General features: G+C 66.1%; 10 protein-coding genes across 10 annotated transcripts; 4 read left to right on the top strand and 6 right to left on the bottom strand.

The window, feature by feature from the left end:
• Nucleotides 1-312: 312 nt before the first annotated feature.
• On the top strand, nt 313-3,885 carry MICPUN_63530 (predicted protein; the record flags this gene model as incomplete). The annotated part of the gene is made up of 1 exon (XM_002505421.1): nt 313-3,885. One exon carries the CDS (start codon nt 313-315, stop codon nt 3,883-3,885), a length of 3,573 nt encoding a protein of 1,190 aa, XP_002505467.1.
• An 89-nt stretch (nt 3,886-3,974) lies between these two features.
• MICPUN_63531 (predicted protein) lies at nt 3,975-8,666 on the bottom strand (the record flags this gene model as incomplete). Its single annotated transcript, XM_002505666.1, has 1 exon — nt 3,975-8,666. The coding sequence occupies one exon, from the start codon at nt 8,664-8,666 to the stop codon at nt 3,975-3,977; it is 4,692 nt and encodes a 1,563-aa protein (XP_002505712.1).
• A 216-nt stretch (nt 8,667-8,882) lies between these two features.
• On the top strand, nt 8,883-10,211 carry MICPUN_63532 (predicted protein; the record flags this gene model as incomplete). Its single annotated transcript, XM_002505422.1, has 1 exon — nt 8,883-10,211. The coding sequence occupies one exon, from the start codon at nt 8,883-8,885 to the stop codon at nt 10,209-10,211; it is 1,329 nt and encodes a 442-aa protein (XP_002505468.1).
• Nucleotides 10,212-10,303: 92 nt separating this feature from the next.
• MICPUN_103755 (predicted protein) lies at nt 10,304-15,468 on the bottom strand (the record flags this gene model as incomplete). The annotated part of the gene is made up of 2 exons (XM_002505667.1): nt 10,304-15,208; nt 15,403-15,468. 2 exons carry the CDS (start codon nt 15,466-15,468, stop codon nt 10,304-10,306), a joined length of 4,971 nt encoding a protein of 1,656 aa, XP_002505713.1.
• A 349-nt stretch (nt 15,469-15,817) lies between these two features.
• Nucleotides 15,818-17,392, top strand: MICPUN_113314 (predicted protein; the record flags this gene model as incomplete). The annotated part of the gene is made up of 1 exon (XM_002505423.1): nt 15,818-17,392. The coding sequence occupies one exon, from the start codon at nt 15,818-15,820 to the stop codon at nt 17,390-17,392; it is 1,575 nt and encodes a 524-aa protein (XP_002505469.1).
• MICPUN_54634 (predicted protein) lies at nt 17,309-18,669 on the bottom strand (the record flags this gene model as incomplete). Its single annotated transcript, XM_002505668.1, has 1 exon — nt 17,309-18,669. One exon carries the CDS (start codon nt 18,667-18,669, stop codon nt 17,455-17,457), a length of 1,215 nt encoding a protein of 404 aa, XP_002505714.1. The 3' UTR covers nt 17,309-17,454.
• A 147-nt stretch (nt 18,670-18,816) lies between these two features.
• On the bottom strand, nt 18,817-20,049 carry MICPUN_103758 (predicted protein; the record flags this gene model as incomplete). The annotated part of the gene is made up of 1 exon (XM_002505669.1): nt 18,817-20,049. The coding sequence occupies one exon, from the start codon at nt 20,047-20,049 to the stop codon at nt 18,817-18,819; it is 1,233 nt and encodes a 410-aa protein (XP_002505715.1).
• A 350-nt stretch (nt 20,050-20,399) lies between these two features.
• MICPUN_63537 (predicted protein) lies at nt 20,400-22,229 on the top strand (the record flags this gene model as incomplete). Its single annotated transcript, XM_002505424.1, has 3 exons — nt 20,400-20,639; nt 20,862-20,929; nt 21,023-22,229. 3 exons carry the CDS (start codon nt 20,400-20,402, stop codon nt 22,227-22,229), a joined length of 1,515 nt encoding a protein of 504 aa, XP_002505470.1.
• Nucleotides 22,230-22,270: 41 nt separating this feature from the next.
• On the bottom strand, nt 22,271-23,360 carry MICPUN_109355 (predicted protein). Its single transcript, XM_002505670.1, has 2 exons — nt 22,870-23,360; nt 22,271-22,743 (listed from the first exon to the last, which is right to left on the bottom strand). Exons 1-2 carry the CDS (start codon nt 23,341-23,343, stop codon nt 22,333-22,335), a joined length of 885 nt encoding a protein of 294 aa, XP_002505716.1. The 5' UTR covers nt 23,344-23,360; the 3' UTR covers nt 22,271-22,332.
• A 732-nt stretch (nt 23,361-24,092) lies between these two features.
• Nucleotides 24,093-25,646, bottom strand: MICPUN_87518 (predicted protein; the record flags this gene model as incomplete). Its single annotated transcript, XM_002505671.1, has 1 exon — nt 24,093-25,646. One exon carries the CDS (start codon nt 25,644-25,646, stop codon nt 24,093-24,095), a length of 1,554 nt encoding a protein of 517 aa, XP_002505717.1.
• Between the last annotated feature and the right edge of the window lie 311 nt (nt 25,647-25,957).

A 25,957-nucleotide genomic window follows, 5' to 3' on the forward strand; every position in this document is an offset into this window, starting at 1 on the left:
TGCCGCACGAGTCGCTCTGGGGCGAAGGAGACGGGGACGCGGAGGTCGGGGATGGGGGCGAGAACGGCGAGAACGAGGGACGAGTGGAGGCGAACGAGGACGACGTCGCGGAGGGCGCCAAGACGCTGGTGTTCCAGGTGGACGACGCGCCGAAGGGTGCTAAGGACGGGTCGGAGTTGATTCGCAAGGGGAAGACGTGGTCGCTGAAGTAGTCCGAGTCCCGCTCCCGTCTGCGTCATCAATTTACGATGAGAGGTATCGGTGGTCGAGGCGTAATAAAGCCAGCAGCTTCGACGCACCTCGCGCGCAGTCATGGAGGCGCGCGGCGTCGGGGCGCTCGACGCCTCCGCAGCCTCCAAGCTTCGAGACGCGCTCCTGCTCGCGGCGGCGGAGGTACACGCCGACGCCGGGGTCGTGTTGGCGACGTCCCCCGACGCCTCTAGCGCGCTTCAACACGCGTGGCTTCGGGCGTGTCCCATCGTCGACGGCGCCGACCTGGAGACGCACGTCGCGGTTGCGCTCTTCTGGGGCCTACACAGGGACGAGCGTCGTGCGGCGTCGGCGACGGCGGGAGGCTACGATGCGGCTGAACGACGCGACGATGCGGTGGGACGTGACGGCGCGCGCGCCAAGGACGTCGCCGTGACGTCCTCGTTCGGCACCGTCCGTCGGCTCACCGCCCTCGAGCTCGCCGCCGCCGTGTGCGATGCCATCTCCCCCGACGCGAGGAAGTCGACGCTGGTGGACGCTCGGCCGGCTCCCGGAGACAGCGGCGTGATCCACATAACCACGCGCGCGCATTACGAGGCGCGGCGCGGCGCCGGGCAGCTGAGATGCTCCACGTGCGGCAGGTTCGTCGCCGGGGATCGCGCGCTGTGGTGGCACCAGAAGACCAGACACGGCGTGCACCACTCAGAAGCCGTGGACGCCGTGGAGGATGAGCTGCGCGCGCTGTCCACGACGGTGGTCGGATCGGCGCCCAGCGCGGGATTCGAACCCTCGACGCTCGGATCCGCCACGGACGCGTCGACGCCACCCGGGAGGACAGCGCGGAGCGCCGACGACCTCGCCGCCGGTCTCGCGGGCGGCGGCGAAGCTCTGGACGCGCTCATAGCCTCCGGGAAGGTCGAGGCCTTACCCGATCCCGGGCTGGAGGCGGCGCGGCGCGGGGACGTGGACGCGCTTCGACGTCTCGTTAAAGACGAGGGGTGGGACGCGAACGCCGCGGTGGACAGGCACGGGAGCGGCGCGCTCCTGTGGGCCGCGGGGGCTGGCCGCCTCGACGCTGTTAAGTTTTTGGTCGAGGAGGCGGGCACGGACCCGGCGACGACGTCGCAGGCTGGGAGGAGGGCGTACGCGGGCCGGACCGCGCTGCACTGGGCAGCGCGTAACGGCCACGTCCACGTCATGGAGTACCTGGTGATCAGCCGGGGCGTGGACGTCGACGCGAGAACCGCGGAGGGCACCACCGCGTTTGCGTGGGCGTGTTGGCGCGGGCGCGTCGACGCGATGCGCTGGCTCGTGGAAAAAGGCGAGTGTCGATTCGGGGCGGTGAATACGTTCGGATGCAACGCGGCGATGTGGGTGGTGCAGGGCGGGGCGGGTCTGGACGCGTGCCGGTACGTTCGCTCGTTGGGTGTGACGTTTCGTCTCCTAAACGCCAACGGTCACTCGGCGGTGCACAAGGCGGCGCAGCGGGGCAGGCGGGACGTGTGCGCGTGGCTCCTCGGCCGCGGCGGCGACGACGACGGCGGCGGCGGCGACGACGGCGGCGGCGGCGGCGACGCGGACGCCATCGTCGAGAGCGACGCGCCCGAGTCGGACGCGGAGGCTGCGTGGGCGAGGGCCCTCGTCGGTTCCGCGCACCTAGCGCCGGACAACGAGGGGTTCACCCCGGCGGATCACGCCAGACTGGCGGGTGACGCGCGACTCGCGACGTGGCTGCGCGCGAGGCAACGCGAGGCGTCCGCGCGAGAGTGCACTCGATTCATCCGGAACGACGGACGGAACGACGAGACGCTCGCGGCCGTTGCAGATGAATGTCGTGGGAACGACTCGGTGGATCGTCGAGTCCGTGACGCGTCCGGAGTGGAGACGACCTACCCTCCGGCTACGTTTTACGGCGCCGCCGCGGTGGGCGACGTTCACCTCCTCGACGAGATACTGGACACCGACCCTTACCACGTCAACCAGGACAACGGAACCGGCGCGCCTCTGCACTTCGCGGTGACGTACGGGCGCGTGGACGCGGTGCGCGAGCTGCTCGCCGGCGGAACGCGCGCGGCGGTGAACGTCAACCAGCGGAGCAAAGCCGGAGGTTTCGGTCTGACGCCGCTGCACCTCGCGGCGACGCTCTTCCGCAAGAGACGCGTCGCGGCGGCGGCGCGCGCGGATCTCGCCGCCGCGGAGGCTGAGCTCGCGTCCGAGGCGTCCGTCGATCTCACCGGCGCGAAGGAGGAGGTCATCAAGGCCTTTACGAAGGAGGAGGTCAAGGCGGCGAAAGCCGCGGAGAAGGCTGCGAGGAAGGCTGCGCACCAGCGAGCCGCCGCCGCGCGAAAGGTTCTCGCCACGCACGGCTGTGGGGCCGAGGAGGCGAGGCGAATGTACCGACTGCTGCTTCAGTCCGGCGCGGACCCGCGCGCCGTCGCGACCGTGCCCGGCCCCGGCGGCTCCACCGTCCGCGTCGTCCCCGCGGACCTGGCCGGAGACGACGACGACGCCGCGGCCGAGATCGCCGCTCTCGAGTCGGAGGCGACGGAGTCGGTTCCGGAGCCGTTTCCGAGGGTGGACGCGGGCGACTGGAGCGCGGACCTGGCCAGGCCCGTCGCGCGTTCGAACGCGGCGTACGACGTGGACTCTTCACTGGAGTCGCGCCGGAGTACGAACGACGACGCGGCCGCGGAGGTTGGAGCCGATAACCGCGTCTCCGAGGTTAACGCGGCCGTCGTCGACCCGCGAGACTCGGATCAGGTCGAGGCGCTCTTCTTGAACGCCGCCCTCGAGGCTGGTTCGGCTTTTGGGGAGGTTCCCGCGCGCGTGGACGTGCCGGGGGTTCCCGGCGCGTTCTTGCTCAGACGCGTGATGGGCGCCAAAGCGTGCGCGGCGCTCGTGGACGTCGTGGAATCGATGCAGCCGACGAGAGTTGGGGACATGATGGCGCGACATGACAGCGCGGGCGAGGGGCGAGGAGAGAAGATGGCGCCGAGGCGGGAGAGCGCCGCCGAGAGGGTCCTCAGGGTCGGCGACAACGTGGAGCTGTTCGACCTCCTCGTCACCGACCCGCTCGCGCTGGTTCCCGCGACGGACGGCCTGGACGGCGAGACGTTCGTGCCCGTGGAGCCCGTGCGCTGGGAGGTGAGCCCGGCCGCGCTCGCGGCGGTGGCTGAGAGGTGCCGGCCGAGCCTCCCCAAGGCTGTGGAGGGATCCGGCGAGCCCCTCGCGAGGGCCGGTTCGGAGTTTGCCACATCCCTGCGGTGCTACCGTTACCTTCCGGGCACCGCGTCCTTGCCGCACTACGACAAATCCACGACGGACGCCGAGACCGGTGCGTTCAGCGCGTACACCGTGGTCGTGTACCTGAACGGCGACGAGCACGGCGGCGGGGTCACGAGCTTCTTCGAGCCCGTGCGTTCAAAGGCGGTGGACGCGGATGACTTGACGCGAGCGAGCAGATCCAGCAAGCGGGGCCTGACCTGGGCGGTGGGCGGCGGGACCGCGCCGCTGTATAAAATCGTCGCGAGGGTCAAGGGGGGGACGGGTGATGCGCTGTTCTTTCCTCACGGCGGCAGGGTAGCGGGGCGGAATCCGCTGCACGAGGGGTCGCCGGTCACCGGGAAAATCCCCAAGTACATCTTGCGAACGGACCTCATGTTCGGGCGCGATTAGAACGACTAGCAGAGTCGTCTTAGAGCTAGCTAGCTAGATGCGTAGTCTATCATCGGCACGTTCTAGAACGTGCAAAGAATGGTCTATCATCAGTGCCCCTCGCTCGCGAGCAGCTCCAGAAGCGCGCGCACAATGGGTGTCGACGCGAGGTGAGCGCTGGGATGGTTGATGCGATCGAGGAGGAGCTGGTCCACCCGCTGCCTCAGTTCCTTTACCAGCACGCCTATGCGCGCGGGTGCCTGAAACGTGGCCCAGTCGTCGACCTTGACTAATCCCTCGTCGTGCAGCACGCGCACGTCCCCTCCAAACAGGAGCAGCGCGTACGATCCGACCATGGTGTTGTCGCGGATGTACACCTTGGCCGTCTCCACCCGTTCGCTGTACACGATCCACCGCGACTCGTACTTGCCGCAGTGGAAATTGACCGACGTGGGGTGCAAAAACACCCGACCGAGATCCTTCGAGAAGTATCTGAGGTCCTTCGAGTCGTGACGCTTCTCCACCGCGCCGCCCTGGGTCTGCGTGTACTTTGTCTCGGGGTGCCGAACCCTGACGACGTGGGGGTAAAATCCCGCGACGAGCGCCGCCTTGACCACGCGAACCACGTCGGCGTTTGAGTCAGCCTCCGTGCCCCCGTTGGACCCGCCAGACCCGCGGCGCATGTTAGCGATGTACTCCCTGCGAACGAAGCCGAGGTCGGCGAGGATCGCGGCGTAATCCAGCCTGCCCGCCTGCACAGCCTCGAGCGCCTGTTGGCTCAGAAAATACTCGTCGCAGTATCTGCGCTCTGCGGCTTTACCGGAGGACCTCGCCTTGACCCAGCCGTTGTAAGCGGCGACCATGGTGAGGTGGTCGCTCTTGTTGGAATTCAGAGCGCGCTTTGCCTTGTCCGCGGCGTCCCTGTTGTCTTTCGGGGAGTAGAACAACGGGCGTCCGCTCATGGCGCCCGCAATCGTGAGTATGGGGTCGAGGCACCCGAGCATAGCGCCAAAGAGGAGCATCTTGCCGATGCGTGCGTCCACCGGCATCTGCGCCAGATGCCGCCCCAGCGGGGTAAGACGCTCGTCGACGTCGAATGCGCGCAGATCTTTGAGTTCGGCGAGGGCAGAGTCCACCGATGCGACGTCGGGAGGGGTCAGCGCCGCGGCTAGGGTCCTCGCGACGGGCTCATCGGGCGCCATCGCCTTGATGGACAGGCAGAGTTTCTGCAGCGGCGTTCGAAGCATCTCCGGCGGTTGCTGAGGCGACATGTTGGCGAACTGCGCGCGGGAGAACATGGCGAACCGAGCGCCGGGCGCCGTTCGACCCGAGCGCCCCCGCCTCTGCTTCGCCGCAGCCTGCGAGACCCACGTGTCGGCGAGCACGGACAGACCGCGGTGCGAATCCCAGCACATCTCCTTCGCGCGCCCAGTGTCCACGACGTACCTGACGTCGTCAATTGTCACGGACGTTTCGGCGATGTTGGTGGCGACGACGATCTTGCGAACGCCCTTAGGCGGTCGCTCGAAGATCTTGCGCTGGTCCTTGCTGGAGAGGGAGCCGTAGAGGGGCAGCACGCGCAGCTCGCCCACGTCCGCGGGGTCGAGGAGCCTGGACTGCTCCAGCTTCCGAATCAGCTTGGTGATTTCAAACTGCCCCGGCATGAAGACCAGCACCGCGCCGAGGCCGAGGTCCTTGGGCGCCTTTCCCGCCACGGGCGGGGGCACGAAAGCGGAGGGTCCCTCCGCTCGCTCCACGCGGATGATGTGCGCGATGAGCTGCTCGATGGCGTCGTAGTTGATCACGGTCTGGTCAACGTTTTGTATGGACCGCTGCGTCTGCGCCGAGTAGTCGTTCGCGAGGCATCTCGACGCCTCCGCGAGCATGTCGTTCCTAACACGGTCCTCCTCGGAGGGCCCGAGCGTCGCCGCAGGGCCTAAGGTCAGTTCCTGCCTCGACGCCGCGGGCTGTCGCACCTCGTAGGTGCTGTTCTCATCGGCGAGGTCCCAATCCTCTGGGACGTCGTCGCCTTCATCGTCGTCCTCCTCGTCTTCGTCCTCCTCGGCATCCTCGAGTCCGAGCGCCATCCGCTCGCGCCGCCGCTGCTTGGCCTTCTCCGCGAGCATCGCCTCCGCGGCGGCGTCCACCTGTTTCACCCGCTTGGCCTGGTCCTCCTTGCGCTTGGCGTATGGCCCGCCGCGTCCGACGGCGTGTCCGGTCATCTCGAAGACATCCTCCAAAAAGTACTCGCGAACCGGGTGCGTAAACCCCGGGATGTGAACCTGCGTCGTGGAAACCCCGGGGACGTGCGCGTTGGGCCCGGGGGACCTGAAATACGCGTCGAAGAGGTCCGCGTCGGCGGTTGCGGACATGAGCACCACCTTCAGCGCGGGTCGCACGGCGAGCACCTTACGGAGGAGGAGGAGGAGAAGGTCCGAGTCGACGGATCGCTCGTGGACCTCGTCGAGCACCACGTGGGTCGCGTTCGAAAGAGTCGGGTCCGAGAGCAGCCGCCTCAGGAGCACGCCGGTGGTGCAGAACAGCAACCGCGTCCGGTGACACTGCTTGGACTCGAGCCGGACGGAGTAGCCCACCACGTCGCCGCAACGTTCGCAGCGCTCGGCGGCGACGCGCTCCGCGAGGCCGATTGCGGAGATTCTTCTCGGCTGCGTCACCACTATGTTCGTCACCCCGCCCCGGCCCGACGCGATCTCGTGCTCCAGGATGAACTGCGGAACCTGCGTGGATTTGCCGCAGCCCGTCTCGCCGCTGAGTACCACCACCGAGGCCCCGGTCACCGCGCGCGTCACCTCCTCCCTGGAGTTACTCGCGGGAAGGTTCAACCTCGCCGTCATCATCGCGAATCCGTCCCCTTTGCCAGTCTTGTACGCGGCCGTGTACGCGGTCAAAGCGTCGGACAGGCGCTTGTTCTCCAACGCTAGCTCGGCGGGTGACATGGCGGGCCGTTCGCGACGCGACGCCTTAACGCCGGAGGAGGACCCGCGGGCCGCCTCGCGCTCCGGTTTCGCCGACAAAGATCGATTTCTCGGCGCCGGGACGGTTTTCGCCGCCGCCGGGACGGTTTTCTCCGCCGCCCGGGCCGTCGAAACCGGGCCACCATCCTCCTCGATCATCGCACCCGCAGCCTCTAACAGGGTGTACACGCACGGTGCACCGACGTTCTCCACGGCGATGCGCGCCAGTTTCGACGTCGCGAGGCGGAACCGATCCCTAAAAGCGCCCACCGCGTGAAACGCGACTGTTGGAGGCTCCGAAGACGGGTACCCGCATCCGTCCAACCTGTACACCTCCAGCGTCGCTATGGACCCCTCGTTCGTCTGGACGTCCACCGCGACGCCGCGCCCGTCGCACAGCGTCCTGACCCTGTCCTCTCCGACGATCGCCTCGATCGCGGTGAGTTCCTCGCGCCAGTCCTCGTCGTCGGCGTCGCTTCCACCCCCACCCGCGGCGCATCCCGAAATTTCGGTGGATTCCCCCGCGAGGACGAGCGTCCGGAACAGCGCGGCGAGGGCGACCTCCCTGTTCCCTCCGTGATCACTCGCCGCCGCCTCGCACGCCGCCCGCGGGTACCCGCGATCCCACAGCCAAGCCGCGTCGCCGTCCTCGGGGCGCGAATCGTCGTCGAATGCGGACGTACCCGATGAGGACGCCGCCGCGACATCCCCGGCGCTCCTCGGCTTTTTGCTGAGCAGAACCACGCCTCCGTCGTTGACCGACTGCGGCGCGTACGCCGCGGGTAGACGGGTTTCGGGCACGTGCACGCAGAGCCACGATATCGCCGGGTCCAGGTTCGTTGGGTCCGTCGATTTCGTCGCCTTCGACGCCGCCATCGCGTCCTCCCTGTGGAAGCCCAATCCGGTGAGTCTGTCGCAGAGGGCGTTGACGTCGTCGTCGTCGTCGGTGTCGGCCTCGCCGAGGTCGACGTCGTCGTCGTCGTCGTCGTCGTCCGATACCCACGTCTCCCGCAGGATGGACTCCACCAACCCGCGTTTCTCCTCGCTCATCGTGAGCACCGCCGGCGGCTCCGCCTTGTTCGCAGCCTTGGCGCGGGCGATCCTCGCTTCCTCCCTCGCCGCTCGAGCCCTTCGGTGTTCCGCCCTCTCCTTCTCCGCCTCCTCCGCGTCGGCGAAGGTGCTCCTGTACTCGCCGGGCAACAGGCGCTGCAGGGGTAGGTTCTGCGCCACCGCCGCGAGCGCCACGACGCTGACCCTGTGTTCGGCCTCCTGCTTCGTGGCGCACTTCTCCCTCCACCAGAACACCCTGTCCTTCTCCGTCTTGCCCTGCTTGTCCCGCAGCACCAGCTTGCACGTCCAGCCCCCGTCGACTTCGTGGGACTTGAAGAGCGGCGCCTTGAGGTCGGTCTTCTTCTGGACGAACTCGCGGAGGATCGTGGACGGGAGCTTACAGCTCATGCGCTGCACGGGTGCCTTCTCGCCCTTCTCTAAGGCCTCCCGAGCCTTGTCCTCCTTGGCCTTGGCCGCCTGCTGCTGGATGAGCGCAGCCTTGGCGGAGATCTTCTTGCCACCGCCGCCGTCCCCGCCGGCGCCGTCCCCGGGCCCCGCGGCAACAGCCTGCTCCGCCACGACATCACCATGCTGCTTCTGTATATGCTGCTTTAGGCGGTCCTGTTGCTTGAATATCCGGTCGCAGTGCGGGCACGGGAGCTCCTTGTTGTCCTTCAGCGCCGCGAAGTTGGGATCAGCCTTTGTGCTGCAGGCGCCCGTGGCGACGATGCCCCTCTTCGCCTTGGCAAGAGCCTTCTTGGCGGCGTTGGTGGGCATGGTGCCTCTCTATGTGATCCGCTCTTCCCAACCTGCCGCTAGAGAACCCGGCGACGCTAGAGGGGCGGTAGAGTGCGAGCCGCGCCTCTCGCTGTGAGGCACCCATCTCTCAGGGTTTCGTTTTCTTTGTCGCGTCGGCACCGAACTTTTCCGCCGAAAACTTGCGCATATTGTCAACCGTTGCCCACAGGTCGAGAGCACAACCCCGACGAGCGAATGACCCCCGAACCTCTACTATCGGGTTACTCGAGCGACACCGTCGGCCCCTTGGAGCGATGGATGCGCCGCATGTGGGGACTTCCCACCGGTCAAGGGTTATGGGCGGAGCATCCTTCCGTTGTGAGGCCAGGGCTGTTTTTCGGGAAGACGTTTGGCAGGCGAGCGCCAGGCTTCGTCAAGCGCGGCGTGATGCACGAGACGGCCACTTGGGAGGAGGCCGATCGCGAAACGGGAAGCGGCCTCGATGGCGGAACCGTGTCGAAGCGTATTGGTGGATACAGGGAGTTTGAGAAGCGCCGGGGATATGACTTGAGGCTTCACAGGTTCGACATGAGGCAGCAGATGCGTGTTCAGTTCGCCGAGGGCAGAGACGATGCCTTGAGGAGTGTGAGCCTGGGTGAAGACTTGTGGCACATTCTCACCGTCGACATGAGCCTGTCTCGATTGTTGATGTTGGAGATATACACCGAGTTTTTCTTCATACTTATCGGCGCGGTGCTTCTCACCCTAGTCGCCGCTGCGGAGGGGGCGAATCTCGACTCGACGCTGTTTGGAGAAAAACTCTTGCTCAGCTTCACGACGGTTAGGATCTCGACCGACTCCGTATACGGCTGGGAGGAGAAGACCCCGAGCTCCAAGCCCGAGATCATCGTGCTCGCTTTGCTCGGATGGTTCCACTGGCTGCTGTTGAGCGTCGCCGGTGCAATCATCGTCACCAGGGCGCTGAAGCCGCTGCAGCAGGTTGCCTTCGCGCCCGATGCAATCATGAACGATTCGGAGATTTCTGTGCGTCTCATCACCCTCCGACCCTCCGTGATTCTGTACGACGTGCACGTCTACATGAAGCTGATCGCCGCGTTCAAGGATCCGGAGACGGGCAACTACGTTGGGGCGCTGAGACCCATTGAAATAGCGCACACGAAGGGGCACTACGGGTTGTTCAAACACTTTCCGATGACTGTGAAACACGACGTGACCGCTCCCGACTCGCCCCTGAGGGAGACCACCATCGACCACATCATGCTTTTGGAGGTCACCGTGACGGCGACGGACAACAACGGTAATCCGGTATTCGCCGCCGCTAACTACATGCCCCCGAATTCGCATATCGTCAACTCCTCCAGTTTTCAGGGTGCCTACGGTGAAAAGAAGCTCTACCCGAGATTGCTTCGAGGGCGGTGGAGAGATCAAATGCGGCCCTTCAAGGAGGCCAACACGGGCGCGCCGTTCAAGGCCACCGACATGCCGATGTACTTGTACAACATGGACAACTTCCACGTCATCGAGCTAGAACAGAAGGCCGATTCCGACGATTCTCCCGTGTGAAGTTTCAACCTTGAGTTGTAGTTGTACCGTGCAAGTGTTCAATTACCTTCGTAGACTACAGTCTCGGGCACGAGGCCCATCAACTCTCACCCTCACGCGGGCATGGTCCTCCGTCCCCGGTACGCCGTGCACGCGTGCATGTCCGATAGTAGACCCAGTACCGTGCCCACGTCCCTCGACACGATGTCCTTATCGCTCCACAGGTGCATCGGCGACATCGCCGGCTGCCTCCTCAACTCTTCCAGCGCCTTGCCCACGTTGTGCAGGCGCGCCGCCCCGGCCCTCGGCTGCCACGTCACCCCGGTCAGCTCCTTCCGCTCGAGCAACCGCACGAGCTCACAGAGCAGCGTCCCGTCGCTGCACGCCGCCGCCAGCTCCACGGCGGGCCTCGATCTGCTCCGGGAGAATTCAGCCTCGGCGGAGGGTCGGTCCCCCCCGTCCCCGGCGTCTGCGCGGCGCAGCGAGACGCCGAGGCTGTCAATCCACCGAGCCAGTCTCACCGCCTCGCGGTCGTCCGCGGTCCATCCGTTATCATCCGTCCCGCCCGGGCCGGACGACGGTTGCGGCGGCGAGTTTCTCAGGTAGTTGGCCGAGCCCGGTCGCGCGTGATCCGGCGTGGTCGAGCGCGGCGGGGTTCCCTCAAACGAGACCCGCCCCTCGCTCTTTCGCCGCCGGCGCTCCTGAAACGGCCCCGTTCGCCCGTTCACCGGGGACGACGCGTGCGTGACGCTCGCGCCGGGGGGCGTCGGCGTGTCCGCGGAGAACTGGCGCGTCTGGCGAAGCGCCGGGGCGGTCGCCGGCGGCGGACCGGCGGCGGGCGGCGGGCGGTACACGCTCGCCGGAGAAGAATATTCGCGGGGCCTCGCGGGTGCACGCCTCGCCGGCGGCTCCGGCGGCTCCTGCGAGGCGGAATACCATCTCCTCTCCTGCGCCGTCTCCTCGCGGCGCTTACCCGCGCCGGACGCCCGCGCCGCCGTCGCGAGCGCGAACCCCGCGTTAGGGTTAGGGTTAGGGTTAGACTTGTTCGTCCCGAGGCCCGCGAGAATCCGGCGCTTCGTCGCTGCGGCTTTTTCGGCAACCGACTTGCGCGGCGTCGGCGGCCGCCGCTCGGGCCGCGCGTTGTTGTAATGCTCCGCGACTGACTCCGCCGCGGCAGCCGCCGACTCCGCCGCGAGGTTCCTCTCAACCTCCGGGACGCTCGCCCTGCGCCTGGGGAAGCTCGACACCTCCCACGTGTTGTCCCTGGGCACCTCGCCGACCCTCGTGGGTTTGAACGGTATGGTGGGGTGCAGCCCTCCGGTTCCCGGCCGATCCATGTCCTCGGCGAGTTTCTCCTGCCACCCCGACAAGGCCTCCGCGGCCGCCGCCTTGACCGCCGCCTCGGCGCGCTCTTCCGCGGACTTGGCCACGATGCTCGCGCCGAGGCGCACGGGTCGTTCCGGTCGAGGCGGCGTCTTGGTCGGGTCGGCGGGTTCGTTCTCGTCGTCGTCAACCGCTTTTTGGTTGGGGTGGTACCCCCACCCGTTGCTGGGCTCCTCCTCGGGGTCCTCGAACTCGTCCTCCGTCGTGATTGCCTCGCCGTTCTCGAGGTGCCCGAAACGTTCCAGGACCCTGTGCGGGGACGCGGCCGGCGGCGGAGGCGGAGGCAGCGGCGGCGCGGGCCGACCCATGCCAATCTCGGGCATGTACGGCGTCTCGGGGTCCCAGTACTGCTCCGACGTTCGCGGCGGGTGCCCGTCGTAAAACACCCTCACGTCCTCGAGCAGGCCGAGTATCACGCCGGGAACCCCCGCGGCGACGTCGTCGTGGTTGAAGAGGAACCTCTTCGACATCAACCGGTGCCTCGCCAGCCGTTCGCAGGCGCGCCGGACGTTGGCAACCTTGGTACCGTCGCTCTTGGGCGGCCTGAACACGCCAATCACCGGGACGCCCTCCATCGCCGCCACGAGGTCGCACAGCAAAATCCCCTTCGACATCTCCGGGCACAGCGCCGAGAAGGTGCATTGGAGTTGTTCGGCGTCGAGGAGTTTCATCTCGTGGAGCCACTGCGTGATGCTCGACTCCAGCCGCTTCACCGAGGGATCCGAGTACGGCAGAGCCTCGTACCCGTTGAGAGCGCGACCCCGCTCGTCAGTCTTGCCGAAACCCTTGGACGCGGCACCGTTTCTCGGATCCCTCTGCACGCTTTTCGGCGCACCCTTCGCGGGAACGGGAACGAACTGGTACTTGTTAGAAGTCTTCTTGGGATCCGCGCCGAGCTTAGCGTCGTGCGCGGGCGAGGCGCCCCTCACAACGCCGGACACCGGCGAGCCCTTGGGCGATGACCCGTCCCCGTCCCCATCCTCCGCGACAGCCTCGAACCTGAGCTTCTGCACCGAGGGGGGATCCGCGGGGTTGGGTTGCTTCCACGACGCGGGCGCGGCGCCCCTCGAGTAGCTTCTCTGCTCCGGAATCGCGTGTTTCACGTACCAAAGTAAGCCGAAGATGTTCTCCCTCATGCCCTTGAGCATGCCCTCGGTGGACCACGTCAGCGTCGGGGGGATGGCGCCGGGCATCGTGCGCAAGGGCACGAGCGCGCGTTCAACGTTCGCGCGCGCCACCGCCAAAGTCCTCGGGCACCGATCCCTGCGTCCCAGCGGCGGCGCCCCGACGAGAACGGTCATGAGATCCGATAGCAGGACGCCGTTCCGCAGCGGGTTATTCAGCAGGTCCGCGGCTTCCTCCCTCGCCAGCACGCCGAGCCTCAACGACCGCAGCCACTCCCTCACCTCGTCGTCGCGCTGCCTCGCGGGCGGCATCGGTGGTGGAGGTCCCTCGCGGTATTCGAACACCACCGGGACGTTCCCAGCCTTCGCCGCGGCCCTCGCCGCCTTCTCGGCGAGGGTGTCCACCTGCGTCCTCACGCGAATGGGAGATTTCGCCGGCCGGGCCCGGGTCGGGGACTTGAAGTGTCGAGTCGCCGGCCGGGCCGCGCCGGGCTGGCCGGGCGAGAACGCGCGGTAGTAGTCGGGCGCGGGCGGGTCCTCGCCCGGCCGCGGGGCGTGCCTGGGCGAGACGCTCCTCGCGCGCGTCGAGTGCGGGGAGGCTCCCGAGTGAATGCCGTGGGGCTCGCCCATCATCGGTGACGGGGACCGATCGCGGAACCTCGGAGCCGAAACCGCACGCTTCCTCGCGCTCTCGTTCGGGGACACGTAGCCCGAGTTGGTGAACGGCGGGCGCTTCTTGAGGTCGTCCTCGCTCTGCCTCGGATGCTTCAGCCTGGACTTGTCCACGTTGGGTGAGCGATCGCCCATCGGCGAACGACGCGGCGCCCGGGCGCGTGGCCTGGCGGGGCCCGTGGAGAACGAGAACCCGCGCCTGGTCAGGGATACCCTGTGCGCCGCGTCCGCGAGAGGCGATGGGACGCCGCGGTCCCTGAGCGTGGTGCCCGGCCGCGCCCTGCGCCAGTCGCTTCCACCGTCGGTGCCAAAGTTCAGCTCGGCGGCGGGCGCGGATGACCGATTTTTTCGCGGCGGCGTCGAAGAGCGAAGCGAGCCCCCATCCGCGAGCGGGCTCTTGTTCCCGGCAAACCTCGCGTCGACCCTTCGCGACACCTTGCACCTCTTGCGCCTGGCCGGGAAACCCTTGTACGCCGTTTTGATGTCTCCGAGGAGGCCCCAAACCGCCTCGCCGTCGCCCCTCGCAATCTCTGCGGCGGACCACAAGTACCTGGCGTTGGTCACCCCGCCGCGTCGAAGCGCCGCGAGAGCCTTGTTTATGTTGTGCATGCACTCCTCCTTGACCTTCGGCCGCTGGATCAGACCCTCCATGAACGCCCCCTCCAGCAGGCACGCGAGATCGCTCAGCAGGATACCCTTCGCCGCCTCCGCCTGCACGTGCGCCGCCTTGGGCAGCCGGACGATCTCGCACCCGCCGTCCTTACCCTCGACGAGCTCGGTGCCCGTGACGTCCAAACCGAGAGACACGAGCCACACCACGAGGCCCTGCTGGTGCGGGTTCAGATCCACGATGGACATCTTGCCGCTCCACGACTGCTGCGCCTCGCCGCTCGTCGGATACCCCTTGGCGTACGCGGCTACCGGGCTGCCGCCGTGGCCCTCAAACGCAAACCCGTACGCGTTTCGCTCCAGCGCCCCTTTCTTCGCCGGCGGGTCCTCCTCCGCGTCGTTCGTGTCCGCGTCCGCGATGTTTATCTTCTCCGCGGCGCTCCTCGCCGCCTCCCTGACGGCGTGCTTGGCGGCTCCCGTCCGGCCCGAGGGCCTCCTCGACGGCGTCTGTTCGGCCCATTCGCTCAGCGAACCCTCCGGCGACCCCTCCGCCTCTCGGTTGGGGCCATCCCTAAACCCGACCTCCTCTCGGTTGGTGGGGCGATTCCTGGGAGGTGACGCGTTGGAGCTGCGAGCCAGCTGGGCGAGCGTCTCCGAGCTCCTCGGGCTCGCCGCCTTAGGGCTCCCAACCGGGCTCGCGGCTCGCCCCGAGAGAACCTCCAGCGCCCGCGTTCCCTTGGCGGTGGGCGTCCCCGGCCTTCCCCCCGGCGTCCCCCCGGCGTGGACCCCCGCGGCGTCTCCCCCCAGCGCGTCACGCATGAAGGACATGATCCGCACCGTGGCCGGCAGGTCGCCCCTCGCGATCCTCGCCGCGGCGGCGCTCACGGCGACGAGCGTCTCGGCTCTGTCCAGCTGCGTGCGCCTGGACGACCCGGGCGTCGATCCCCCCTCGTTGGTGCCGGCTCCCCTCGCGCCGTGGTCCCGGTTTCCCAGGGGCATGTCCGCGTGCTTGGCGAGCGCCTCCAGGGCGAGCTCGAGCTTCTCGGCGTCGGCGTACTCCTTGTCGACGCCGGTGCCGAGGCGGTCTCCCGGCTGGGGGACGCACTGCGGTCCGAGCAGCATCGCCGCGAGCTCGCAGATCACCTCGCCGTCGCGCAGGTCTTCGGGCTTGTTCGCGAGCAGGCATCGCCTGCCCGGCAGCGTATTAACCCAGAACACCAGCCGTTGTGCCTGTCGTCGATAAGGAGGCGCGGGTCAGGCGCGGGTCAGGCGCGGGGCGGGTCGTGGGGCTCGACGCGATTTTCGGGCTGATTTTTAACATCGCGGGCGGATCGGGCTCGCGCCGACGACGCTTGCCGGGCCAGCGCCGGGCGCGCCACGATTCGAACGCGTGACGGGAAGTCTAATCGACACGCGACGCGTACCTCCTGCTCGAGGGCCTCCTTGGATTCGAGGCGCGAGTCTCCCCCGCGCGAGTCTCGGCGCGACATCACGGCGTCGAAGTCCCGCCCACCGCCAGCTCAGTCAGGGTGTCTGTCCCCAGCCAGCCCGATTTACACGTGTCGACGGGCCCAGCCGGGGGCTCGGCGCGGGCGGGTTTCAGCGCTCGGTTTGGATGCACGACACGCTAGGCGCGCGTACGTCAGCCACGGAACCTCTCCGGAACCGGCACGCGCGAGCGTCACTGAGCGTGCAACGTACAGGCCCATGGGTTCAGCCTGCTGGTCGTCCGAATTGTTCGTTTAGCTGCAGACGCAGAAGAGGTTATGGGCTCGTCCACCCCCAGAAAAGCAACAAGCAGACCACCTGGGGCACTTCGCGGAGCCCTATATAGCCGCGATGGCCGCGGACCCGGACCTCGACGTACCCGCGGAGGAGCCCCGCGAACCGCCCCAACCGCAGGTCCCGCCTCAACCCGAGCCGGACCCCGCGGAGGAGGAGAAGAGGAGGCGCGAGGCCGAGTTCGCCCTGCTCAACAAGGAGATTGACCGCGTCGAGCGGAAGTGCAGGGACTACGAGGCGACGGCGATGGGGACGATCGACGAGGCGATTGCGACGCTGGAGCTGTACAAGAATAAGGTGATGGAGTGCGACGAAGACGACGAGGAGGCGCTCGAGAACGTGGTGAAGGAGTTCGAGAAGGTGTGGTCCGAGGCGAACTACCCGTCGAGGGTCGCGCCGGAAGCGAAGCCCGCGAAGGACATGCTCGCGTGCGTGGGCAAGCTGGGCAAGGCCATCGAGAAGGTCTGCCCCAAGGAGAAGTCGTGGGAAAACGCGACGTGGGACCTGAAGGAGCACCCGATCGACAGGGACGCCCTCAAGGAGGTCATCGTGAACCACTTCTACCGCGTGGGCAGGTTCGACATTGGGGACTTGTACGCCGAGTCGGAGGGGGGCGAACTCGCAGACGTGGACCCGAACGCGCCGAAGCCCATACCACCCGAGCGACGCGAGGCGATGAAGGCGCCGTTCGTGGAGATGTGGAACGTGACGTGGCAGATCGAGCGGGAGGGCGACCTCTCGGGGCTGAAGACGTGGCTGGAACGAAACGGCGACGCGCTGGTGAACAAGTACACCGGAGCGCCCCCGAGGGTCGAGTTTCTCCTTCGCAAGCTCGAGTACGTGCGCATGCTGACGGGACACCACCGAGGGTCGAGCGGGGAGGAACCCGACGGAAAACGAGCCAGGACTGAGGGAAACGGGGCGGGCGTCGGTGATAGCGGGGACGTGGACGGCGCGGCGGCGGCTGTGGCGTACGGGAAGGAGCACTTTGAAAAGTTCACGCGGCTGAGGGACTCGAAAGAGGCAAACGAGGTTCGCCGGCTCATGGCCGCGGCGGTGTACGCGCGCGTCGGGCTGGAGAATTCGCCGTACAGGGACATCGAGCGGGAGTGCAGGGAGATCGGCGGGGTCCTGAACCCGTACACGTTCGATCCAGACTTGCGAAAGAGGATGGAGGAGACGGCGAAGGGGACGGAGGAGGATCTGGCGGATTTCGAGGAGATTGGATCGGCGTGGTGGGAGCTCGTCAACGAGTTTCAGAGCTCGCACTGCATCCTGGCCGGCCAGCCGGGTGAGCCTCCGCTTTTGACAATATACAACGTCGGTGTGATTGCCATGCCCACGCTCGTCAAGGCGGCGCAGGTGGCGCGCGCGCGCGGGCAGGACTGGAACAAGGTTGAATGCATCCCCGCGGATATCGACTTGCCGGACAAGTACATGTTTCGGAGCATATTTGTGTGCCCGGTATCGAAGGAGGAGGCGACGCCGGAAAACCCGCCGATGATGCTGACGTGCGGGCACGCGCTTTGCAGGGAGACGACGAAGACGTTGGCCAAACCCGACGGGTCGTTCAAGTGCCCTTACTGCCCGGCGGTGTCCACGGTGGACGGATGCCTGGAGCTCCACCTCTAGCTAGCTACTAGACAGACTTAGCACAACAATTGCACGTACGATGGCGGATACGACGCGTCACTCTACGCAGCCGCCGCGGGTTCGAACCTTCTCCCGCCCTCGCCGAAGATGTTCCTGATGTACTTGTTCACCCAGTCGAGCTTGGCCGCCTCGCCGTCGGTTTTCCGGTCCTGGATTGCGCAGCTCGGCTTGCCGCCCTCGGGGTCCTTGACGCACTGCGTGTAATCGGGCGCGACGAGGACACCCGCGCCCGCGCCGCACTCCGCTATGCACGCGCCGAGTCTGCTGTGTTCGTACCCCTCCGTGCGCATGATCTCGTGCGCGACCATCTCGCCCATCTGCCACGCGAACTCGCCAGCCTTTGGGTGCGGCTTGCCGCCGACGGCGATACCGCAGCAGTCCCCGATGCAGTACACGCCGTCACTGCCCTCGACGCCGTTCGTGGCGATGTTCACCGGGACGAACCCGCGCGGGTTGCACGCGCCGGTGGCCTTGACGAAATCCGGCGCGCGCTGAGGGTAGACGGACCAGATCTTGCTTGCGGCGATGGCGTCGCCATCCGCGAATGACGCTTTGACGCCCCCCTCGATCGAGACGACCGTCTTCTCCGGCAAGAAGCGGACGTTCTTCTCCTCGAAGAGCCGAACGAACACCTCTTTCGCCGGGTCCGGGAGCGGCCACGCGACGGGCGCGGTGACGACGATGTCGACCTTGTCCCTGACCCCCGCGCGGCGGATGACGTCGTCGGCGATGAACGCGGCTTCAAACGGCGCCACCGGGCACTTGTACGGGACCGCGCCGATGGCGACGAGGAGGGTCTGGGTTTCGCCCGCGGTGGCATTGGCGACGATATCCTGGACGTCCGCGCGCTGGCGTTCGATGCTGTCGTGCGAGTACATGTCCAGCGTGGCGTCCATGCCCGGAACGGACGAGGGATCACCGACCACCCCGGGGGAGAGGACGAGGTGATCGTACTCCAGCGCGGTGCCGTCGCCGAGGACGACCTTCTTGCCTTCCAGGTCGAGCGACGCCACGTCGGTGTCCAGCAGCATGGACACCCCGGGGAACTGCGCCCCGCACTTGCTCAGATCCCACGTGGTCGAAGAAGTGTCGACGCGCCCCGCCCACGCGTACTGCCACGTGCCTCCAATCGTGAACCACGACTTGGCGTCGATGACGGTGACGGCGACGCCCGACGAGTCCTTCGCGTCCGCGAAGGTCTTGGCGCATCCGAGGCCGCCGAAGCCGGCGCCGATGACGATGACGTTTTTGGGCATCGCGTTATAAGGGAGAGGAAGAATGTGCGCTGAGGCGTGTGGCGCAGTCGAAGATCGTCCGGGGGCGTTCTTGTTGTTATTTACAGGATTTACAGGATTTCTGTGTATTACACGAATTTACACCCCAGTCTGGGGACCTCCTCTAACTTACACAGCGCTCGAGGGCTCCGCGTTCGCTCGGTGCGCCGTGACGACGTTCCGGACCAACAGCACGAGTTTCACAAAGCAGCAGAACGAGACGAAGACGAGCGCCGCGGTGAGGCCGCCGATCTTCGCGGGCGTAAACTCGGGGATGTATTCGTCTCCCTTGGCCTGACCCGGGGACCCGTCGCTGGAGGCGTCGTTGGTGTAGCTCGACGACCGCTCGAGGGCTTTGGAGAAGTCCTGCCAGGACTCCCCGATGGAAGTCTCCCAGGACGCGCCGAAGCCGACGGAGCCGGCACCTTTCCAGACGTCGAGGATCTCGGCGACGGTCGTCGCCGGACGCCGCTCGAGCAAAAACTTAATCACGAGCTCGCCGATGCAGTTATTCCTGCAGTCATCGTACCCGCCGTCGCGCAGCGCGGGAATCATCTGATCTTCCACGTGCTTCTCCGATAAGTCGCCGATCCTGAACTTATCATTACCGGGTAAACCGCACCTCTGGAGGCACTCGGTGTTCTTTTGGGTCCACTCGGCGGGGCCGTTGTAGGGTGTGGTCCACGGTTGGACCACGGCGGGCATGATCGTGTTCATGGAGTAGTACTCCGCATCGCCCTCGCCGAACCCGTTCAGGTCCTCCCAAGGGCCTTGATTGGGACTCATCCCGGGGCACCCCGCGCCGTACACCTTGTCTTCAATCTCGGCTTGCGTGTACTCGTACCCGTTGCCGCACGCGTAGAAGACGACGACCTTCTTGATGAGTCGAAACTCAGCCGGCAACGCGGCGAACGCGGCGACCGTCTTGGACGCGTACACGTCCGGGATGCCGCACTTGTTCTCCACGATGACGTCGATCGTGTCGTAGCGAACGGCGGGATCTGCGTCGCCCGAGACGAGGCCGTGTTGAAGGCAGTGGATGAACTCGTGCATGACGACTTTAATCCCGAAGTGGTTCCCCGAGCTTTCAACCTCGTCGTATTGTTCGTCGTACGGCTTGAGGTAGATGGTGCAGACGCCGGTGCCCCAGATTAGGTCCGCGCCACCGTCGGGGTTGGGCTTTGACATCTTGTCGTTGATGTTCTCCATGATGGCGAACATCGGGATGGCGGGGCAGTACGCACCTGCGCCCCAGAGCCACATGGCGATATTCAGGGGCCCGATGAATCCAAGCAGCATCACCAGGGCGACCACGCCGTTTTTCCACGTGATCGCGGGGTTGGTATAGGCACCTTTCGACATTGTCACCGTGACGGCCGAGCAGCGGGGTCTGTAGCGTTGGGGTGCTTGCGTGTGCTGGCGGATATGCACGAGTCGGAAGGTGCGCACGTCCTCCGAGGACAATTCACTGACTTCATGTCATAACGTCAAGAAAACGCGTGTCCTGAAAGGCACCAACAGAAAATCGGGGGTCACACATCACACATGATAATCAGTCAGACTAACTTTCAGGAAATGTGTTAAATGCGGTCGCTGACGTGTCTTTTCTAACCACGCGCACATGTGCCATCGTTAAATTGAAATTAGCAAATACAAAGGGTGCTTGTAGCACTTGGGCCGTTGGCGCTGTCACTCGCATAACGCGCGGCAAGATGCGCACGCCCCCGCGGAGGGCCAGCCGAAACTCTGGATCCGGCTTTGGAAAGCGGATCAAGGTCGCTAAGAAGCCGTTCAGCCCCGAGCCCGCGGAGAAGAAGAGGAAGGAGAACAAGAGCGCGTCGGCGGGTTCCCGCGACGGCGACGGCGATGGGAAGAAATCGAGGAGAGGGAGAGCCACGGGTCAGGGCCGGCGCAGGAACGGGAAGGCGAAGGACGACGAACCGGTGAATAAGGTCCGCCGAGCACCTCGCGAACACGTCGATTGATCCATCTCAGCTCCGCAGACGCGTCGCCCCCGCCCCCAGCATCGACCTTCTCCCGAACGGGCTCGACAAACGCGTGGACATCACGAAGAATCCCGAAGAACGCGAACAACGACAAATCTGACCCTCCCCGTCTCTCCGTCTCCGCCCTTCGCGCAGTACGGCGTGTGCAAGAACAGAATTCACGCCCAGCTGTCCACCATTCGCAGAGAGCAGCACCACATCGATGCCTATGAGATGGACGGATGGAAGGGAGCGAGGTGCGCGCCGCGTCTCCCGAACCACAACCCACGCCTCATCATCTATCGTTTACCCTGACGTTCAAATCATCCCACCCTCGCCCCCAACCGCAGCCGCGAGAAGCTCCGCCCCGCGGACGAGATTCGCAAGTCGCAGGTCAAGATCTTCAACTGCAAGCTAAAGGTTCGCGACATGTTTCGCGACATCGACATGGACACCGGCGAGGTCAGCTTCAGGGACCGCATCGAGGAGGACACCGGCGAGGTTGACGTCGAGGATGTGGTGTGCGCGAGGTGCGCCGACGGCGACGCGACGGACGAGAACGACATCCTCATTTGCGACGGGTACTGCGACCGCGCGTTCCACCAGCGCTGCGTCGTGCCGCCGGTCAAGGCGGACGAGATTCCGGACGAGTGGCTGTGTCCGCTGTGCGACGCGCGCGTGGACTGCTTCTACACGCTCAACGCGGACTTTGACCTCGAGCTGGACGCCGCCGACGCCAGCTGGCGCGACGTCTTCCCGACCGAAGCGGAGTTGGACTCGAAAAAAGAGGGTCCGGGTCAGGAGAACGAGCGGCGCGCCGACAAGGGTAAGGGTTTGCTCGACGAGGACTGGGGCAGCGACGAGTCGGGGGACGAGGACTTCGCCGAGGGCGCAGACGGCGACGACGGCGACGACGACGACGACGAGCCCCTCTCCGGATCCGCTCGCTCGGGCTCGGACTCCGACTCCGACGGGGACTCGGGCGAGCGGCGAAGGGTGCGAGACGCGATGAACGCCGAGGCGGAGGTGTGCGTGGGTAAGCGCAGGAGGACCGCGGTGGACTATCGCAAGCTGAACGACGAGATGTTCGGCGAGGGGGAGGCGTTCGAGGGGGAGGCGGAGGACGAACGCGTCGGCGGTTGGGGGCCGTCGAGCCCGGGGAGGTCGAAGGACGCGGCGGCGAAACGGGGAAGAAGGGGCGAGGGGCGGTCGAGGAGAAGGTCGAGCGCCACCGACGCGGAAGGTCGCGGGGCGGCGGGCGGGAGTAAGGTTCGGGTTAACTCTAAACCTTCGACCCCCGCGTCCCCGAGGAGGAAGCAGAGTCCGGCGAAGAAGCGGACGGGTGCGCCGCCGCCGAAGAAGTTTTCGGATTCGGTTCGCGCCGCGCTCGAGGCTTCGTTCAATGCGAACAACTTCCCCTCGCATCACGAGATGGCGTCCATCGGCGGATCCATCGGACTGACCGACCATCAGGTGAAGGTGTGGTTCCAGAACCGCCGGCGACCGAAGAAACCCAGGGCGGCGGAGCAGAACGGAACCCCCGCGAAATCTCCGTGAATATTCCGCGGCTTCGAGCGACGACGAAACGCGCGACGTCTAGATTAATCCCCTCATTATGATTACACATCCACGAACGACGACACGACGGTCCACGCGCTGTTCATGCCTCCTCCGGCGGCGGTTCTGGAGCGCCTTCCTCCTCCCCCGTCGCGGGTGGTTCCGCTCCCTCCTCCCCCTCGTTCGAGCGCTCCTCGGGTTGTTCCTCCCCCTCCCCCTCGATCGGGGGCTCCTCCTCCTCCTCCCCCTCGCTCTCACCCGGGGCGGCGTACCCGCCTCCGAACAGTCCAGCCTTTTGCGACTTGAGGTTGTCTATCTCCTCCTGCATCTCCCGCCGCTGGTCCAGCAGCGACCAGATCATGTTGTCCTTGACCTCCAGCAGCCGAGACAGCGCGTCGCGTTCCTTCACCGCGGCGGTGTACAGTCGAGCCTCGCGCTCAAAGTCCGACGCGTCCACGTCCGCGGGCTCGGGCAGTGGGCGACGCGCGAGTCTATCGCACGCGTCGTACATGGCCTGCGCGTTTGAATGGGACGGATGGATGGGGATGTTCGGGTCGCGGTCAGCGGCTGCGACTGGGGGCATCCGTGTTTGGGGGAATGGGCGATTTCTGCGAGGTTTCATCGTGGCGCGCGGACTCACCCTGTATCTTCCAAGGAACTCCGCGGTATGAGCGTCCGGCGCGGACGTAACCGCATCCACTTCCGACGCCAGCGTGTTGATGGCGTCCGCGTGCCTCGCCAACTCGTCCACCTCCCTCTGGATCCTCATCATCTTCAGCGACTCCGAACTCTCCAACCGCTGGAGCGCCTCGCTCGCCTCGTTCTGAATCTCCCTCTCCATCACGCCCTTGACGTGCGCAACCTCCAGCATCCTCGCGCGAAGACGACCGATCTGGTGTTGGATGTGGTCGCGCTTCGCCAGCAGCGTGCCGTTCACGGCGTAGTGCAGCGTCCGCCTGCAGTTCGCCGCGTACGCAGCCATGTGCTCGGGTGACACGAGCACCTCGGGCGGGGGACCGCCGAGGGGCATGCCGGGCATCGCGGGGGGCCCGCCGGGGAGGTACTTGCCTCCAAAACCAGCCTCGGGGGCGATGGGCACGCCTTGGATACCCATGATGGGGGGAGCTAGAGGTGTGCCCTGGGTCAATGGTGGGTGTCGAACGTTCCCAGGATGCTTTTTTTCAACGGTACAAAATTCCGGTCGGGACCGTTTCGTCGACATCGAGCCCGAGGCACATCGGGCGCGCTAGAGAGGAGGAATGGTGGTCCGTGGGCGCCCGCGATGCGTGGTGTGCCTCAAGCTCGAGGTGAGGGACCGCACGATCCCTCCGCACATCCGATGCCACAAGTGCGATGGGCCGTTCTACTGCGGACGCGAGTGCCAGACGAAACACTGGCATGACGGGCACAGAGAGCGATGCCGCCTGGCGAGGCGAGAGAGGGGTTGGAACGGGGGGGACGGGCAGAACTCGCTACCACTGCCGCCGAGGGATCCGGATCACGATCTCGTACACGCGAAGAAAGGGTGGGCGCCCCCGGGTGGGTGGCAGCAGCCCGACGGGAGGCGAGAGCTCGCGCTGGAGGAGCCGACGGGAGGCGAGGCACGAGCGTTCGATTATAACCATAGGTACGGGGGCGGCGGGGAGAGCGCAGGAGAGGTTGTGTTTGGCGCACCTCCCGTGCGTGAGAACCGGCTGAACAAGGCCGTGAGGAACGGGGCGAAGACAGGATACGTGCCGGCGGGGGGAGGATGGGGTCAGGCGACGCTGATAAACCCGAAAGGACGCGGCAGCAGGGAGGCGGCGTCCAAGAGTTGACATTTTTGGAAAAAAATCATCGTAACGCGAAATTGGACAACGCCCGTCACTCCGCGACGCCGTACAGCGCCGAGTACTTCTTGTTGAGGTGCTCGACGTAGATGCTCGGGTCCAGAGGAGCGCCGGTCACCGCCTCGCACAGCTCGTCCGCAGAGGGATACAGCGACCCCACGTTGTGAATCTTTTCCCTGAGCCAGTCGCGGATGGGCGTGAACTTGCCCGCCGCGACGAGCTCGTCGAAGCCGTCAATCTCCTCCCTCGCCTTGGCGTGAAACTGGCACGCGTACATGGCGCCGAGGGTGTACGAGGGGAAATAACCGAAGCTCCCGTCTGACCAGTGCACGTCCTGGAGCACCCCGAGGGTGTCGGTCTCGGGAACCGCGCCGAGGAGCTCCCGCATCTTTTCGCGCCACAGATCCGGAAGTTCCGCCACCGAGACTTTACCGCCGAACAACGCGCGCTCGAGCTCGAACCTCAGCACGACGTGCATGCTGTACGTCAGCTCGTCGGCGTCGACGCGGACGAAACCCGCCTTCGCTTTGTTTATGAAACGGTAGAGGTCATCCGCGGAAACATCCTTCGTCTCGGGGAAGTTGGCGTGAAACTCGGGCAGCATCGCTTTCCAGAACTCCAGGGACTGACCGATGTATCTCTCCCAGAAGAGCGACTGCGACTCGTGGATGCCCATCGACAGCGCGCGCTGCACCGGGAGGCCGTCCTGCTCCTTGTTCAGTCCCTGCTCGTACAACGCGTGCCCGACCTCGTGCACGGTTCCCATGACCGCGTCCATGAACACCGACTCGTCGTACCGGGTGGTGATCCTCACGTCGTGGGGACCCGCGCCGCCCGTGAAGGGGTGCACGGACCTGTCCAACCTCCCGGTGCCGAAGTCGAAGCCCATAGCGGCGGAAACGTGCTTGCAGAACGCCTCCTGGGCATCCTCCGCGAACGTACCCGACTCGAGCGCGGGGGGGTGCGCGAGGGGCTTCGCCGCCAGGATCTTGGCAATGACGGGCACGAGCTTCGTTCGAAGCTCGCCGAAAATCTCCGTCAGCCTCTCCTCGGTCATCCCCCGCTCGAACTTGTCCAGGAGGTAATCGTACGCGCTGACCCCGGGGTCGGCGCACGCGGCGGCCATCTCCTTTCTGAGCGCCACGAGCTCCTCGAGCACGGGCGCGAAGGACGCCCAATCGTCGTTCTTCCGCGCCTTGACCCACGCCGCGTATCCCTTGGCGCCGAGCTCCGCCTCCTTCGCCTTGAGCTCGGCGGGGAGCCTGACGGCATCGTTGTAGTCCCTCCTCGCATCGCGGATCACGGCGCGGCGCCACGGGCATCCCTCCGCGGCACCCGCGGACTCCGCGGCGGATATGGCCTCGCCCATCGCCGCGGAGGTGGCCTGGAGATGCACGAGCTCGGCGAGTGCCGCTTTCTGCGCGCCCCTTGCCTCACTGGCGCCCTCGGGCATCATGACCAGCTCATCCCACGTGATGATGCCCTCGATATCATTGAGCGACGATAGCTTCTTGAGGCGAGAGGTGAGCGCCTCGTACGACACTTGCGCGTCGCCCGAGAGAGGGACGGAGGCTGCGATCGTTCTCATGCTCGCGGCAGATCGGGTGTTGGTGGACCGGTTTACGACACGCCTGGTGGAGGAGGTGAGCGGGTTCGACCGCTTCGATGCCGATAGCACGACGCGTCGGAGTGCAGAAGATGCGATTGACTGCATGTGGGGGCACGGGAAGCCCTGCGTGACGCGCTTTGTGGGCAACGACGTGTATCGGACCCGTGTATCGTCGGCTGATCGGTCGGTCGTCGCAGCGACGGCCGGACTGCCGGGACGGGTGTGCAGTGGATTTTGTCCAGTTGTCGTGACAAACGTGTCGTGTTGAATTTCTGGGCGGTCCCACCACA

The sequence above is a fragment of the Micromonas commoda genome, chromosome 13 (genome assembly GCF_000090985.2).
Source record: "Micromonas commoda chromosome 13, complete sequence".
NCBI classification, from domain to species: domain Eukaryota; kingdom Viridiplantae; phylum Chlorophyta; class Mamiellophyceae; order Mamiellales; family Mamiellaceae; genus Micromonas; species Micromonas commoda.

Bases quoted from the DNA above. Each gene is read 5' to 3' on its own strand.
- MICPUN_109355 (XM_002505670.1), bottom strand. From the start codon at position 23,343: ATGGGTATCCAAGGCGTGCCCATCGCCCCCGAGGCTGGTTTTGGAGGC. The intron at 22,744-22,869 runs GTGAGTCCGCGC...TCAAACGCGCAG, and splicing joins AGTTCCTTGGAAGATACAGG to GCCATGTACGACGCGTGCGA.